This window comes from Rutidosis leptorrhynchoides, chromosome 6, assembly GCF_046630445.1.
Source record: "Rutidosis leptorrhynchoides isolate AG116_Rl617_1_P2 chromosome 6, CSIRO_AGI_Rlap_v1, whole genome shotgun sequence".
Taxonomy (NCBI): domain Eukaryota; kingdom Viridiplantae; phylum Streptophyta; class Magnoliopsida; order Asterales; family Asteraceae; genus Rutidosis; species Rutidosis leptorrhynchoides.
The window spans coordinates 220,860,129-220,875,996 of record NC_092338.1 but is presented as its reverse complement, the minus strand read 5'-3'; the positions used below and the strand labels follow the sequence as shown (position 1 = coordinate 220,875,996).

The 15,868-nt window shown below is 36.5% G+C and overlaps 1 protein-coding gene across 1 annotated transcript; it reads right to left on the bottom strand.

Annotated features, from left to right (window-relative positions):
• Nucleotides 1–200: 200 nt before the first annotated feature.
• LOC139854403 (protein SCAR1-like) lies at nt 201–10,900 on the bottom strand. Its single transcript, XM_071843708.1, has 9 exons — nt 10,746–10,900; nt 8,661–8,824; nt 8,438–8,561; nt 8,215–8,347; nt 7,911–7,978; nt 2,489–4,634; nt 1,836–1,940; nt 895–1,005; nt 201–406 (listed from the first exon to the last, which is right to left on the bottom strand). Exons 1-9 carry the CDS (start codon nt 10,898–10,900, stop codon nt 362–364), a joined length of 3,051 nt encoding a protein of 1,016 aa, XP_071699809.1. The 3' UTR covers nt 201–361.
• Nucleotides 10,901–15,868: the final 4,968 nt, after the last annotated feature.

The window sequence follows — 15,868 nt, the reverse complement described above, 5'->3', positions numbered from 1 at the left end:
CTTCCCATTGATCCTGCATATATATATATATATATATATATATATATATATATATATATATATATATATATATATATCAAATCAAATACAGTAAGAGAATAAAATATACTGTAGTTTGCTAAACATTGGTGTTATTTAACCAAGTACTGAATTATTGCAGCCAACATAACTAGACTGTACATTGTACAACAGATCAAAACTTAAACTCAGTAAACTTGATTTTATTCATAATGTGATCAAATCATTAACAAAGAATAGATACAAAAACAGGATTATAGACTAATAATTACAAGGAGGAGGAACGAGAGCATTAATTAACATATAGAAGTGGTAGATCACCTGAGGTTGGCCTTATACACAATCAATTGTCACTCCAGTTATCTTCTCCATCATCACTTCCTACAGCCTGACATGAGCAGGTATTTCATTGATAAGTTACAAAAAGATATGATTAGTTTATAGGTAGCAAAATGGATGAGTCAGACAGCTTAGGCAACGAACCGGCGAGGTCAAACCTATTTTTAAAAAAATTAATGCACCAAATATATCTTTACAAAAAATACAACAATCGTATTGTAAAGGTTTTAATAAAGCAATTAGGAAATTGTATGCATTCAAAATACTAAAATAGTGTTTATCCATCTGACCATTTTCATTTACAGCTTTTTATTTTTTATTTTTTGATCCATTTGGACTTGAACACTCCAATTCGAATTATTCACAAGAATAAAAAATAAAAATTGCCAGCTCTTGTGAAAAATTCATAGAAATAACTGGATGTAGAAAACTGCTGAACGGAAATGATGTATTCAGCGGTTTCCCAATTAATTTGAATACTTGATTTGTCGATCCTCAAATAAGGAGACATTAGATGAAAAGAGAATGGGTGGAAACCTGTCGGATTGCGCTTGCCTTCTCGAGAATTGCAGTAACTTTAACGCTGGTATGGCCAGCAGCTGGTGTAGGAGTTGTCAGAGCAGTTGATGTACGTCTAAGATTACGTGACTGCAACCCATAAAAAAGGGTGTGTTTACATGTCAACCTCGTATTAGAATTCAAATATAATGTGTGCATATGGAAGATTTATCTCCAAAGATAGGTTTTACTGACACAATATCGTTTAGTAGAAGTGGATAATCGAGTTCACATATGTAGCTTACATAATCAAAAACATATTTTCGTGACAATCATTTGATTAAGTGTAAGGATAGTGAAATGATCCTGTCGAAAGTCCGAATTATAGTTGATTTTCTAGGGGTGTAAACGAGCCAAGCCGAGCTCGAGCTCGGCTAACTTAAATTTCAAAGAGCTCGGGCGAGCTCGGCTCGGTTCAAGCCTAATATCTTAAGCTCGAGCTCGGCTCGTTTCATATTTTACAAGCTCGAATCATTTTTTTATTTATATTGTTTAATTTAATATAATTTCATAATTATCATTAGGTAATTTTTATCCACTTAGAATCATATTTAATATTACAATTTTAACCATCATTTATATAATAGTAGCTAAACTATTATTATATACTTATGTATTATATATTCTTACAAATATAATGTATATATCTGAAAAGCTCGTTTAGGGTCACGAGCTAGTTCGAGCTCGAAAAATGAAGCGCGAGCTCAGGAACATTTATTAAACGAGCTTCATATTGAGAGTACCTCTGCTCATTTACAGCACTAATTTTGTTGTTTACAGAAAGAACCAGAAAAGTACATAGTTTATTTTTTAAAGCTGTGATATTAAGGTTGATCTAATTCACTACAAAACTGAAATTCAAAGGTTTTTATGATTGGGATAAAGACTCAAATGAAAAGAACAGAAAAAAGGTTACTCACTTTTGTTCTAATCTGCTGTAGAAAGTCTGCCTTTTCATCAGCCAATTTTCCATTATTGGTGCGAATAGATTCATTCTGAACATGTAGGTTTTGCCAGTCTGGCCGCTGTACAAACAAAATACAATATTTTTACCCATTAGTTTTTGTTCTCAGAAATACTCAAATATGGTATGGTGGTGCTCTAACGATGCGTTTGTTTGCCTCTTAATTGAATGGTTCAATAGTAATGTTGAATCGTTAAGCATTCATTCAGTGTGTTTGTTTTTTGACATCTGAATGAAAAGAATGATGTTCAACGGTTCAACAAAACAATTGTGCTGAACCATTCAAAGTTGAATTACTCTCTTAACCATTCACTCTTAACCATTCAGCAAATATATTTCATTTACTATCCTCCTTAAATCATATCCATAACAGCTATCAAACAATTATATTATTTATTTTTATTCATTTAAAAGGTTAATACATTGGTTTTACATCATTCATAAAGTTTATTTCGAATGATTATCAATCATATTATTTTTGTTCGAAACTAAATTCAGTCAAAACCTTTGAATCATTCAACGCTTAATCATTATGTTTAATCAAACACACCCTAAATTAAATATTAAATATAACCTATTAGATGAAACCATGAAATATAACAAGCTTACCTTGTGCTTAAGCAGAGGCTCGTCCATTTTAACGAAGTGATCTTGTTTTGTGGGAGCTGGCTTTGGTTGCCGAGGGAGTGTAGTCTCCGGAGGTGTAAGATTCAACGCATAATTCAAGGCCTTTGAAAGACCATCTTCGTTCTCCAATGTCACATTCGGATGTGGCTTAATACCCCGCCATTCCATCGGCGGCAGTGGTGGCGGAGGTGGTGTAGGCTCGTTGAAGTCATCGGTTACCTGGTTATTATGTGATGAAGTCTTCATAGCATCAAAGTTAGGAATATCAAATAAAAGACCACACTGAGAAGGTTGTTGCAATCTGATTCCATTCACAAGAGAGCTTGAAACAGATTCTGCAGATGATGAGATCCTTCCAAAAGCATCATCTACCTCATGATCCTTGATTCCGGGAGCGTCTTTTGAGTCCCACTGATCGGAATTTGATTCAGAAGGATTACTATTACTATTACTATGGCAGTCGTCATCTGATGCATACGGTGACGATCTACAAAACGTGTTATCATCATCAGAGTCTGAAGCAGACTCGTGTAATGAAATTTCTGGCTCTGGCACCAACTGAAATGAAGGGAACATGTGTCCGTTGTTACTTTCATTATTATTACTGTTTCCATCAGGAAACATCAATTTCAGTTTAGACGTCTCAAAACCATCGATAGGCTGGAAAGATATCTTCATATGTTTAAGAGGTGGAGAAGAAGGTGAGACAAAGGAAGTTCGGTTTCCAAATTGTTCTCTGAATGGTATCCCAGTAACGGTTCCGTATGGTTTACGCGTACTTGTATTCTCGGGAACTTCGGATTTTACAGAACTGGCTAGCCTTTCATCCCCAACAAGTGATATTTGTTTTCTAAGACCATTAACTAGTAATCTATTCCTGAATTCAAATATCCGGAATGAATTAATCACATCATCTGTTATACCATTCGTAGGATCATCTTTACCATCATGTTCTTGAACAAAATTTAGACCATCAGCAATATGTCCATTGTTATTGATTGTATTTCCAGTTTTAGATTCCTCGATCGGACCAGGTACAACAGAAGATGACAAACCAAAATCTGGAGGTTTAGAAGGCTCTAGTCCCAATAAGCCACCATTTGTCCAGAACATTACGGGACTATTGCTGACCGTCGTTTGACCACCAGAAGTTGACAAAGATGGCTCGGGAGACTCGTCAGTAATTAAGTTATGTTCATTCTGTGAGTTTGATTCTTTAGATCTTGAGTATAAGTCATCACTGGCAACAGTATCCGCCTTTTTAACATTTTCAGCTTCTTCAGATTCAAAATTTTCAGGGGTATTTTGGGAAATTGAAGATCTGCCAGCTACACCCTCATAATTCTCATTGTTCGAGGTATTATAAGTTGCCATATGGGACTCAGGGAATTTTGACATAGGTCTAAATTTGGGAACATGAAACTCGAAATTCGCTGAGCTGTCATCCAGATGACCTGCTTTATGAATCCCTTCTTCCACATCTTTGTTGATCACATCGGAGTTTCGCTGCAGTTCTCTCTTTGTGTGGAAATCTAAATCATTATCAGACTCTGATTCAATGGTGTTAAGTGCATCCATGTAAAAATCGGTTTCACTTTCAATCTCATCGTGCGGGCCCCCAACTACGGCTGACGTTGAAAGACGTAGCTCATCGTTAAATTCAAGATCAATATGGCCAACCAATTTAGAATTTGAATCTTCCTTCTCATCATTATCTACCTTGTCAGTTGTACTAGATATGTTTGTAGTTTCATTTGGCAAAACTGTAGAATCTATAATTTCTAACTTTTCATCCCATGTAATGTAAGGTGATTTTGTGTTACTCTGCTCTGCTATGTAACTATTGTGGATATTTTCATCCGAATCGTGATAAGAAGTATTCAGCTGATTTGAATCAGAAGAAGAAGACTGTTCCTTAGAATTATTGTCTTCAGATTGTGCTGAGTAGCTTGGACGGAAGATACAGTCTATGTAACCCGGCCCATCTCTTGTATCATCGAATGAAGTAATACGGTCACGTTCTTGTTCGACTTCAGATTTTCGTGGAGCATCAAATGTTGAGACATCTTCAAAAGGGGAAACCTTGTCTTCAAAGATCGAAGTGCCAAAATCAGTCTGACCCATTTGCCTAAAAACATTATATTCAGGTTAGGTTTATGTCTGACAGCTCAAACAAGTATGATATAGATATAAATAATTAGCTTATAAATGGTAGCTAAACAAGCCAAAAGTGTATCTTTTAATGCACGGAAAATCCAAGATCATCTTGTTCAAAAGATTAAGTTATTATTATAAAAAATCATGTTATTATTCAAGAACATTTAACATGATAATCATATATGACAGACTGAGTCCTGACGCCAATTATTTACAGAAAGAAAAAGCAATTTGGAGAGAAAGTGTTTCAGGGTTAATACAAGCCAACTCAGTGTGTCACAAAAGTTACCCATGTTAACCCATTAACTTCCACATCTACTCATCTCCACCATTGCAATGTACCTCCTGTACCAGAATTCTCTCTCCTAAAAGGGCGATCCGGCCACTGTTCACTGCCTTCCACCACTCGAATTTTTAGTTTTTTCTTTTGATTTTTGCATCTCACCACCCCCGCCAATCGATTCATACATACTCGAATTGCAAACCCTGAAATTTTCATTCAGTTCTGACCACCACTGCCATTCCCACGCGCCGCCTTGCTCAGCTGCCGGTATTCCACGCGCCGGCGCGTGAGCCTCTGTTGCACCGCCGTTTTCTGCCGTTCTCTTCCAGTAAGACTATCTTAGATCTCCGACCAAAACCCAGGTGAGTATTGGTCTGATTTGTCGCTTTCAAATTTGAGTTATAGTACTGAGATACCTGCTATCTCTGTTATTACTATCTGCTGAGTATCATGGTGTCCAAGAAGAAGAAAAAGTACCAAGATTTAACGGACATTGCTACTAGGATTTTGCGAAACCGATCGGTTAGTCGTGGAACATCAGATGCGGCTTCTAAAAGTGGAGAAGTGTTTTCATCTGATTCTGATGGGGATCGTTCATCTCCGATTATGAATGACGTCGTACGTTCCAATCTGATGGTAGATGAAGTTGATCAGCCAAATAAGAACGAGGGAGATGTGCCAATTGATCAACCTGGGAAGGATAATCGTGATTCAGAAGGGAAGATTCTGAAAACCTATAGTTCTAGAAAGAGGAAGGGTAAAGTGAACCAGCTAATTGAAGTTGGGGATGGTCCGTCAAAGGAAAAGAAGAGTGCTCAATTTGTTCCTTATGTTGGTGATTCTTCTATTCCTGCTAATGAAAAAATTCTCCCTGAAGTAATTAAAAAACGCAAGGGTAACAGGAAGAAAGATGAGTATGGTAAGAATTCTGCTGTAACTGATCATTCTATTGATGATATTGTTGCTAGTAACTATGATATTATTGCTAAATCTATTGGTGAAACTATTGCTGTTGCTAAACCGGCTAGTCCTGTTGTATTCTTTAAAAGTTCAAAAGATAGTAGCTATAATGAGGTTGATGTAAACCTAGTGGCTGCTGCTGAGAATGCTGTTAAGTTATTTAAGAATGATGGTATTAGAGAGTCAATTGTTGTTCCTGATGATTTCTCCCAATTTACATTGGGTGACAATGTAAATTTAATGAATACGCAGGATAATAATAGCGGTGATAAAGATAATGTTGTTTCTGGGATTAAATCTACAACAATGGAAGGGGTTGAGACTAGTGATGGGCAAGGCAATACAAATACTAAATCCCCAAGAGCATGGGTAAATCCAAACATCACTTTTGCTGACTTCTTAAAACAAACCAAAGATGAAGAAGAATTAAAAATGGAGTTCATTCCTCCAGTTTTAATGTCTAATGGTCAAAAGAGAGTAGTTTTCTCCGCCGAGGAGGTTAAGAAGGGCGGTAGTGCTTTTTCTCTTCAATTATATGGGTATTTTATTGGAACTTCTATGGAATATAGGGTTGTTAATGCCCATCTAAGGAGAATGTGGCGAAGGTATGACCTTAAAGAAATCGTCAAAACAGCTGCAGGATTTTATTTATGCAAATTTAATAACGAAAAGGGTATGAAGGAGGTTCTTGAGAGTGGTCCATGGTTAGTTAATAATGTTCCTTTTTCGTGAATCAGTGGGAACCTGGGGTTTGGCTTGAAAAAATTGAACCTGAAAAAGTTCCAATTTGGATTTGCATTCACAATATACCCATTGAACTATGGAATGGCAGAAGTATAGGTAAACTTGTTAGTGGTATTGGTAGGCCTATGTTGATGGACAAAGTTACTTCAGAGAGATGTTTAAGTAAAAGTGGAAGACTAGGTTTTGCTAGAGTTTTGACTAAAGTCAATGCAGCTGATGACCTTCCTAGCTTTGTCGAATTTTCCTATCCTGTGATTGGTTCTTTTCCAGCCAAAGTGGGTAAACTTGAGGTGACTTATCAATGGAAACCGCCTTTATGCACTCATTGCAAAGTGTTTGGGCACTCTTTTAATACTTGTAAAATTAGGCATAAAACAGAAGATGAAGTTTCAGCACAAGTGTTAAAAGACGCTTTGAAAAACAACAATGATGGTGAAACAGTTGATTTAAATAACCAGTGTGTTGAGGACGGTTCTAAAGTTGTTAGTCAGAAAGGAAGGGTATCTCATAAGTTGAATTTTGATAATAATAAAAGTCAATGGCAGTCAACAGAAGCAAAAGGTATCAAGCAAAATGCAGTTAAGAATAATCATGGTATTAAAGACAATATTGCTGTGGAGGAAACAAATTGGAATGTGGAGTCCCAGAAAAATCGAAATCAGAATGTTTTAAGGAAAACAGATAAAGGGAAGGGCATTGATGGTGAAGGTAATAATAAGACATATTCCAAAGATAGAATTGAAACAAACAATCCTTTTTATGTATTAGTAGATGATGAGGGTAATGGTGATTGATGTTAAGTTTGATAATACTGCTCCGATATATCTAGTATAGGTCCTCGAGTTTCGCTCAAATTAGTGTTATTCATGTTGTAATCCTCGTTGTATCATTTCCTTATCAATAAAATTATCTTGCTTTTCAAAAAAAAAAAAAACTTCCACATCTACTCGGAATGTTGTAAAAGTTGGCAGAGTCAGCCGACTCGGCAGTTTGGAAAAAAGCCTGTCCCAAGTCGTCCAAAAAACGCATTATAATTTGGTCAAAGCTAACAAGTCGGGTTTGAGTCGTTCCGAGTCGAAGCTGAGTAGGGGCTGAGTCGGGTCAAAGTTAGGTCAAAATTATTATACTCTTTAAAATTAGATTTTGTACCAGATATTAATGTTTTATGTTCGATATATTACTAAAAGTCAACATTGGTCAACACCCGACTCATCCCCGACTGACGACTTTTACTACCTTGTAAGTTTAAGAGCGTTGTACCTTCCAGCCGGGGTAATCACCGGAGCAACATGTGTCACATCTTTATACCTTGATGAAGATCTCTTTTTCTGCAAAATGTAAACATCATTAAGAAAGTGGGATACATAAGATTTAAAAGTCCAAAACTTTCTACGACCTGTTCATTTTTTTTCCTTTCGATAGAAATAAAACTCGACATTCAGCATATCAGTAGTTTGAATGACGATACAGTAAAGTTACTCGATATATGATATTAATAATTGAACTTGATGTTCAACCTATCTAATTTATAGTACAGATGTCCTATGTGGCTAATGAAACATACCTTGTTTCTTCGAGCCTTCTTTTGTCTCGGGAGACTTTGAAGATGTGGTTCATAAGGGCCAGAAGAAGTTCGTTTAAAATAAGTTGGATCAGAATATCTTCTAAAGCAAGCTCCGGGTCCCCCGACATCAAATCTGAAAGTTAACCATGACCCATAAGGCACCTAACATTCTACTTGTAATAAAATAAAACTACAATGAGAAGATATCAAATGACACTTGTACTTGTCAAGCTTGTGCAGACGTGGAGGATCACTACAATCTTCATAAGAGTCCATAATACATCGTGGTAAATCACTATATATGAAATGATTTTGTTCAGTTCTAATTCGAGTATGCCAGTGAGAACCTGTGAAATATGTGTTACCGCAAACATTAGATAAAACAAACGCAGCATTGCATAATACTTTGAGAAAACTAACAATAAATATATACAGACTTTAATTACCAGCTGTGTAAGCAAAATGCAAGTGACTCCTTTGTGCCAAAATAGCTTTCTCTAGAGGAGGGAGTGCAGCTTCAATGTTGTGTACTCGTTCAACCAATTTATGACTTCTAGAAGATGTAATTAGCACTTGCTCTTGTAATCCATGAAAAACTTCTGCTGCAAATCTTTACATGGAAAACATAAATCTCAGATTATAAGTCAATAATAATAATATCCAACGATCAAATAAACAGGCACACAATCTCGATGATGGCTCATATCTTTAGCACATAAATCCCAAATTTGACATGTAAGGTTTTACATCAACTAAATTTGACATGTATTTAAAACCCATGGAAATTTAATTTTACCATTTTCATGGCGTCTCAATTTTATTTTTAATTTTTTTTTTAAATTTTTTTTTCCTAGTTATTGGCTGGAGGTCCACTCAGAAGCAATCTCCTTATCCGTCGAATAGAGAGAGGGATGACTTTCTCTACTTTTGTGAGTGTTTTCACTCTGGGTGGAAAAATGACTTGTCTTTATTCTCGAATAGGGGAAGTATTGTCTACATCTCACCTCCCCCATACACCACTTATGTGGTATTGGGTTTTTTTGTTGTTGTTGTTGTTGTTGTAAATTTGATATGTATGTATTTCTATTTCAACCTAAACAATTCCTTTCTATCACCAGGTGCTTCCCCACGCATAATCATTTTCTAGCACATAAAGATGATACAAATACTAAGGCCCTATACTGAAATGCCTTTCGTATCCATTGCATCTCATGAATGTTATTTCAGGTTGCAGTCTAATTTGCATGCTGATGTACACGGTACGACTTTTCATGGCCATGTTGTATTGCATGGGAAGCATTTATCATAACACAAGTAAACTGAGAAGCGGGGGCTAACCTAGGGTGTTAATGACATCATTCAATAGGATACTCTTAACTGAATCAGATAGGAGTATAGAAGTCTCAGCTATATAGAAGTCTCAGCTATAGCATGGTCATCCTATTAGAACTCATGTCATTGTCAATAAAAGAATTAGCCAATGACTGCAAAGTCATTCGCTAAGATCACATGGTAGAAATTATTAACTTGAGAGGAGTATTTATACTATACCTGGCAAACGGGTCAAGTTGGGTAGGTTTGGGTAACGGGTCAAGACACAGTTGACCCGAAAGCTTGACCCAATTGACCCAAATTTGAGAGTATGGTTCTCAATTGCCGGGCATAATTTTGTAAGATCCCAATCAATTCTTGTTCTTGTGCATATTAGAAAACGATCAAGATCGAGATACCTTATAAAAACAATGACCATCCACAACAAGACTAGATTAATAGTTTAATATAACATTCTGACTTATTTTTGATAAAATTTCAGTGTAGGTTTTCACATCTAATGTCATTTATTAGTTCCATGGCTTTTATAAACTAAAAGTGATGAGGTCTTCTCTGTTCGGGTTACCCAAGAGGGCGAGTATTTTTACTCTGTTGTAAGCGGCCTAACCATATTAATCCATGATCGTTTCCTAACCCTTTCTGGGCCACCACAAGATTTTAACATGAGGCCTCTTGCAGGGATCTGAGGGTCGTAACCCTTGATGATTCATCTCTTTCTATAACTTCATATGAGCAAACACTCACTAGAAGTACACCATAACAAAAATAAAGCACTTTACACATAGAATGCAAAAGAAAACAGCTAAAACTCTTTCAAAAAAAATAAAATAATAAAATAAAATACACTCCCAACCACTACACAAACATGAAAATAATGACAAGGACACTTTTCATTTGGGGCCAGTTATCATATAGCAAAAAACACTTGGGCAGAAACAACTGTCAATTCATATAAAAGCAGAATAAAAACTCACGTACAACGTCAACATATTCAAAAACCTGAATCTATTAGCTAAAAACACTTCATATCATATCACTAATTATCACTTCAAATGTTTTCTTCTGCATTAAACCTCACGAAATTCAACATCATAGCACAAATTCTAAGAGTAAGTCAAAATACCAACTTGAGTTTAACCTAATTATTATTACTCAGAGAACATAAAACATGAAGTAAGGGAATATAGTATAATAATTACTCGGCTAGATCGCCTAATTGACGGAGGAGTCCGACGAGTCCAGCGACGGCGACACCGTCAAGCACCGCCTTAGGATCTTCAGTATCGATTCCGGTGTATAGCTCCGGCATTCCTAAACGATATTCATTTCTAACCTCCACTCTCACCAACGGCATCTTCTTATTACCGTAATTATAAATTCTATAAATTCGTACAAACAAATTTCAAGTCCCTTTGGTATTCAACCAGTATAGATATACAGATTGCAGTAAACTGCAACAATTTAATGCGATGAATGAAAGAGAGAGAAAATTGAATGAAGTATTTTGTTGAGAGAGAGAGAGAGAGAGAGAGAGAGAGAGAGAGAGAGAGTAGGTGAGTGGATTGAGGCAGGTTAACTGCTTGTTTTGGTAATGGTGACCCAAAGAAATCTGAGTTGAAATTTAAAAATAAAAATAAAAAATTATTTAATTAAAATTTAAAATCAATAATAACACCCAATGGAAACGACGACATTGCCAACTCTACAAGCAATATTTTGGTTCCGAGGGGTATCAATGTTCGTTGAGGTGTCATTTTAAATTACGTACCTTTTTACAGTTACCTGTTTTTCCTTCTAACTTAATGTTTTCCTTATTACTATTATTACTTAATTACTTATACTTATTACTTATTACTTATTATTAATTATTAATTATAATTATAATTTTGTTCTTTACTTGCTTTTCTTCCTCTTTCCCCGATCCGTCTGCTCCATAGCTTTTCCGGTGGATCTAACTTTTTACATCGACTTCGTGGTCCTTTCTCTCGTTTTCAGGCGGCGAATGGTAAGGTTTCATCCCTTCCACTCTGAATAACGCGGATATGGTTCTTGTGCTTTGGATCTTGCTTTTTTTTTTCGTCGGTAAGCCTTCTCCTTGGTCTGGTCTTCATATGTGACGGAGGTCTCTTCCGGTGGCTTCCCCTTAGTCGGTTGCAGGCGATGAACACTTTGTGTTCTGTGACCGGATTTGTGGGGTGACCGGAATTTTGGCCGAATTTCCGTCTTTTTGGACTATTTGGGGTTGTGATGGTGATTCTTTTTTCTTTCGTATCTTTTTTACAAAAATGGCGGTTTTGCTACACCCTCTTCTCACCTCCTTGGGTCTGCTTCATTGGATGTGCTCGCCGGAGTCCGGCGATCTGGCCGGTCTTTTTGACAGGTGACTGTTGGACCTTTTAATGGGCCGGGCTAGTTTGTTGGCTTGGGCTTTTTTTCTGCTAGGTAGTTTGGGATTTGTATGGGCTTGTTTGGTGTTGTGGGCTTTAGGTTCGCTTGGCCCTTGGCGGTTTTGTTGGGTTCGATCCCGCTCGCTCCATCTTCCTCGTCGCCGGTTTCGGTTCGGAACGGTCCGATGTTGTTGCCGCCTTAGTGACTTTAGAGTTGTTTAGCGCCAAAAGATTGGTCTCCTGGAGTAGTTTTCTCAGTTGGTGCCCGATCTTCAGGATGGTAGGGCTTTGACAGGTTAGGGTTTCCGAGCTGATTGTTGTTGGGTTTGCTTGGTTGTGCTGACTAACGGGATTATGATTTGGGTTGCTGGTTGATGCGGTCTCGAGGTGGGTGTTCTTGGGTTGCCCGGCGAACGGTTTGGGTTCAATGTTATTTGTTTGGGGTTGATGCGGTTTGGTGGGTGGGCTCGTGGATTGTTGTTCGTCGATGCTGACTTCGATTCAGGTGAGGACTTTTTTCAGGATTCGGTGGTCTAGACGGCGGTTACCTCAAGGAAGCATCAGCTTCTGTTCATCGTTTGTGGTTGTATCGGGGATTTTTTCTCGATTATTATTGTTGTACTAATGTAATTGTAATAGGGTAACGTCAAACAAATTCATATCTGTCAATGTAACAACTCATGTAACGCCCTAGATCATCGGATCTATTTTTATTTATTTATAATAATTCGTTTTTCGCAAAAAAAATATATTATTAATATTAATTAATTATTGTTAATTTAATTATTAATATTAAAATCAAAATTTAGAATTAAAATTAAAGTTAACATTAGAGTTAAAATTAAATTTTTTTTTAAAAGCAAGCATTTCACTTATAAGACCATCTTTAACCCTTCGAGGCGTGTTCGCGTGTTGCTGGATGAGGGTAGGGTGCTTGATGTGCGTGCTGGTGAAACAACCCAACCCGTATTCCATACGATAATTTTTCTTTTAATACACATTTACGCGCCAATTAAATATGTAAACCATTCCACAAGTTCCATTTAAAACGTACCACAAATTAAATGTTTACAAGGCACGAGGGCCATTAATTAAGTTTAATATAAGTTCGACCCACTACAAATGATAGTTTATAATCCAAACGATACTTCGAGCATGGTTTGGGGCTAAACTATCCAAAACGTTAGGTCAACTTCCAAAAGCTTCGCAATAATCCAACACGGGGAACTAGTATCCAATAACTGTAACATCCCGCGTTTTTCCGTTAAAATTATTTTAACACTGTCTTTTTTTTTTAAATAATATCTTTCGTTATTTATATTCGTAGATTCCGTTAACAAACGTTCATAATATTCTCGTTATTTAATTATAACATCACTCGTTTACACGAGCGTTTTTAAAATATTCGTTTGGTTAATTCCCGCACCCGCTTTGAAACTTGAGGGACTAAACTTGCCTAGAGGGCAAAGAGATGACTAGGTCAACTAGTCAACCTTCACCCTCCTCCATTCATTCCAACCTCCCCATTTCATTACTTCCATTTTTATTCTCTCAAAACCTCAAACACAAAATCATCATCTAAATTCGGTTTAGGGAGCTAGCAACAAAACAAATTACATATTTGGAATCCTCTCTTCATCCTCTACAATTTGATACCAACTTCATCTCGTTTGGGTAACATTTCTAAAACTCTAATTTTCTTTAAATTCGTGTTTTTGACTTGAAATTGTGTTAGTTAGTGTCTATGGCTCGTGTATAATATGAATATATGTTTTGTTTGCTCGATTTGTTGATTTAGAGTAACTAGTATGAACTTTGAAATGGGTGTGCTTAATTTTTGATTTTGGATGATTAAATGTTGTTTAATTGTTAAAGTGCATGTTTTAATTGTGTTACTAGTATCATTAGCCACATTTTGATGTGTAGGTTGATTAAGAAAACTTCAAAAACCCGATTAATGATTTTATGATGTTTGACTAGGGTTTGATAGTTCTTGACATGAACTTTTGATGCTTGAATGCCATGAAATGTTAATTGTTAGTGTTTAGTAGTAATGTATGCTTCATTACCTTCAAAACGGCATATCGTATGTGTAAATTGGATTCCCGAATCATAAAATACGTTTTACGAACTTGAAACTTTGAAAATAAACCTTTCTTGATCAATTGACGAGTTTTCGGTTATTGTAAATAATGTTTTTGCTTGATGAAAAGTGGTTAGTTGTATTCCTTGTCAAAATACCTTTCCGATGATATAAGATACATGTTCTAATTGTTTGCGGATCATGAAATATGTTAATTTGAGTTTTGGTTCGTGACTTGGACCATTTTTTGCAAACTGCATGTTTCCCAGGTATTGCGCGCCGCGCATATACCCGCGCGCCGCGCAGAATTAGAAATCCCAGATGTTTGCCTTCGTGGTTAAGTTCTGACCAGGATTTACACTTGGGTGCGCGCCGCGCAACCCATTGCGCGCCGCGCATATGCCCAGCTCATTTTTGTTTTTATTTTTCCTTTCACAAAATGTTTCCCGCTTAACCGTAACTCCGATTAACATGAAACTTGGCCATTCTGCTCATAAATGATTTCTCATCATGGGAAAATTTTCGGATACCCGACCCGACCCCGTTGACTTTGACTTTGACCAAGTTTGACTTTTAGTCAAACTTAACCAAACTTTTATGCAATCGTTCTAACATGCTTTTATACGTGATTCTTGTATGAAACTTGACAAATTGATTCACATGCTATATTTAATCGAGTCGTAACGAGCCATAGGACTAATTGAACGCATTTCACCCGACCTTGTGTCGTAACCGGTTAATTGATACAACTTACTTGTTTAGGTCAAGGCTAAGCAACTATCATGCATACGTTACTTTGTGAAGTACTTTTATACTCGTGCACTCGAGGTGAGATCATAGTCCCACCTTTGCAAATACTTTTATTCTTTTAAATCGTGGGCTGAGAAACATATACATTACATACTTATATACATTTCACATGTATATATACTTTTCATACTTTTATACTTTGAACACAAATACGAATACAAAGATACAGGCGAGTTAGAACAAAAGTCCTCAATCCAATTATCATTAGTTCCACTTGCAGGGTGTAAGTGTAAGCGAGTGATTATGTTGTGTGGCCATACGGGTTTAACGAACCCTCATTCAGACGGTTCGCTACCGTTAGTGGATGAAATATAATTTCAACGTGCATAGTGTATGTTCTAACACTATATTCAAAATTCAGAGGGAAGATTCAGTTAAGCTTTGGTAATTGGGTGCTCGCAATACAAACTACATTCTTCGGAATAAATACGATTTGGATAATCATCTATACAAACTATTGTGGTTCAAAATATACTTTTACAAATACATTTATGATCTCACCAACTTTTTTCGTTGACAGTTTTCTACATGTTTTCTCAGGTTCATACTTGGCTACTTGATACATGCTTCCGCACTCTTTGATTACTTGATTGGAGTCAACCATGCATGCATACGCTAGGGATAGCACTTTTGGATTCAAACTTTTGTTTACATACTTACGCTATTTATAGCAACTGTGTTTTTAAACTAATTATGTCGCAAGTTATTTCATTTATACTTTATGACTTTTGTAAACTTAGACTTGTTGTCGAACGGTTTTGTAAACTAAACTTGCAAGTCTTGTACCTTTCAAATGAATGCGACATAATTTTGGTCAAACGAGTCTCATATAGGGACTACGACCACGCAACGGGACCTAAGTTAACGGCGCTGTCAATAACGGTTTTGGTCGGGTCGTTACAATAACCCCCTTCCCTTTATCCGCGCCTGCATCTAAAAAGATAAACAACGAGAGGGGTAAGCTAATGCTTAGTGAATGCAATAATTATACATGTTCATATACAACCTACTTACTTGCAATCACTTACACAATACTGTACAC

Coding starts and splice junctions, on each gene's coding strand:
- LOC139854403 (XM_071843708.1), bottom strand. CDS start 10,900: ATGCCGTTGGTGAGAGTGGAGGTTAGAAATGAATATCGTTTAGGAATG. Junction 1,006..1,835: donor TACAGCAGATTAGAACAAAA/GTGAGTAACCTT, acceptor TATGGGTTGCAG/TCACGTAATCTTAGACGTAC. Junction 407..894: donor AGGCAAGCGCAATCCGACAG/GTTTCCACCCAT, acceptor TGCTCATGTCAG/GCTGTAGGAAGTGATGATGG.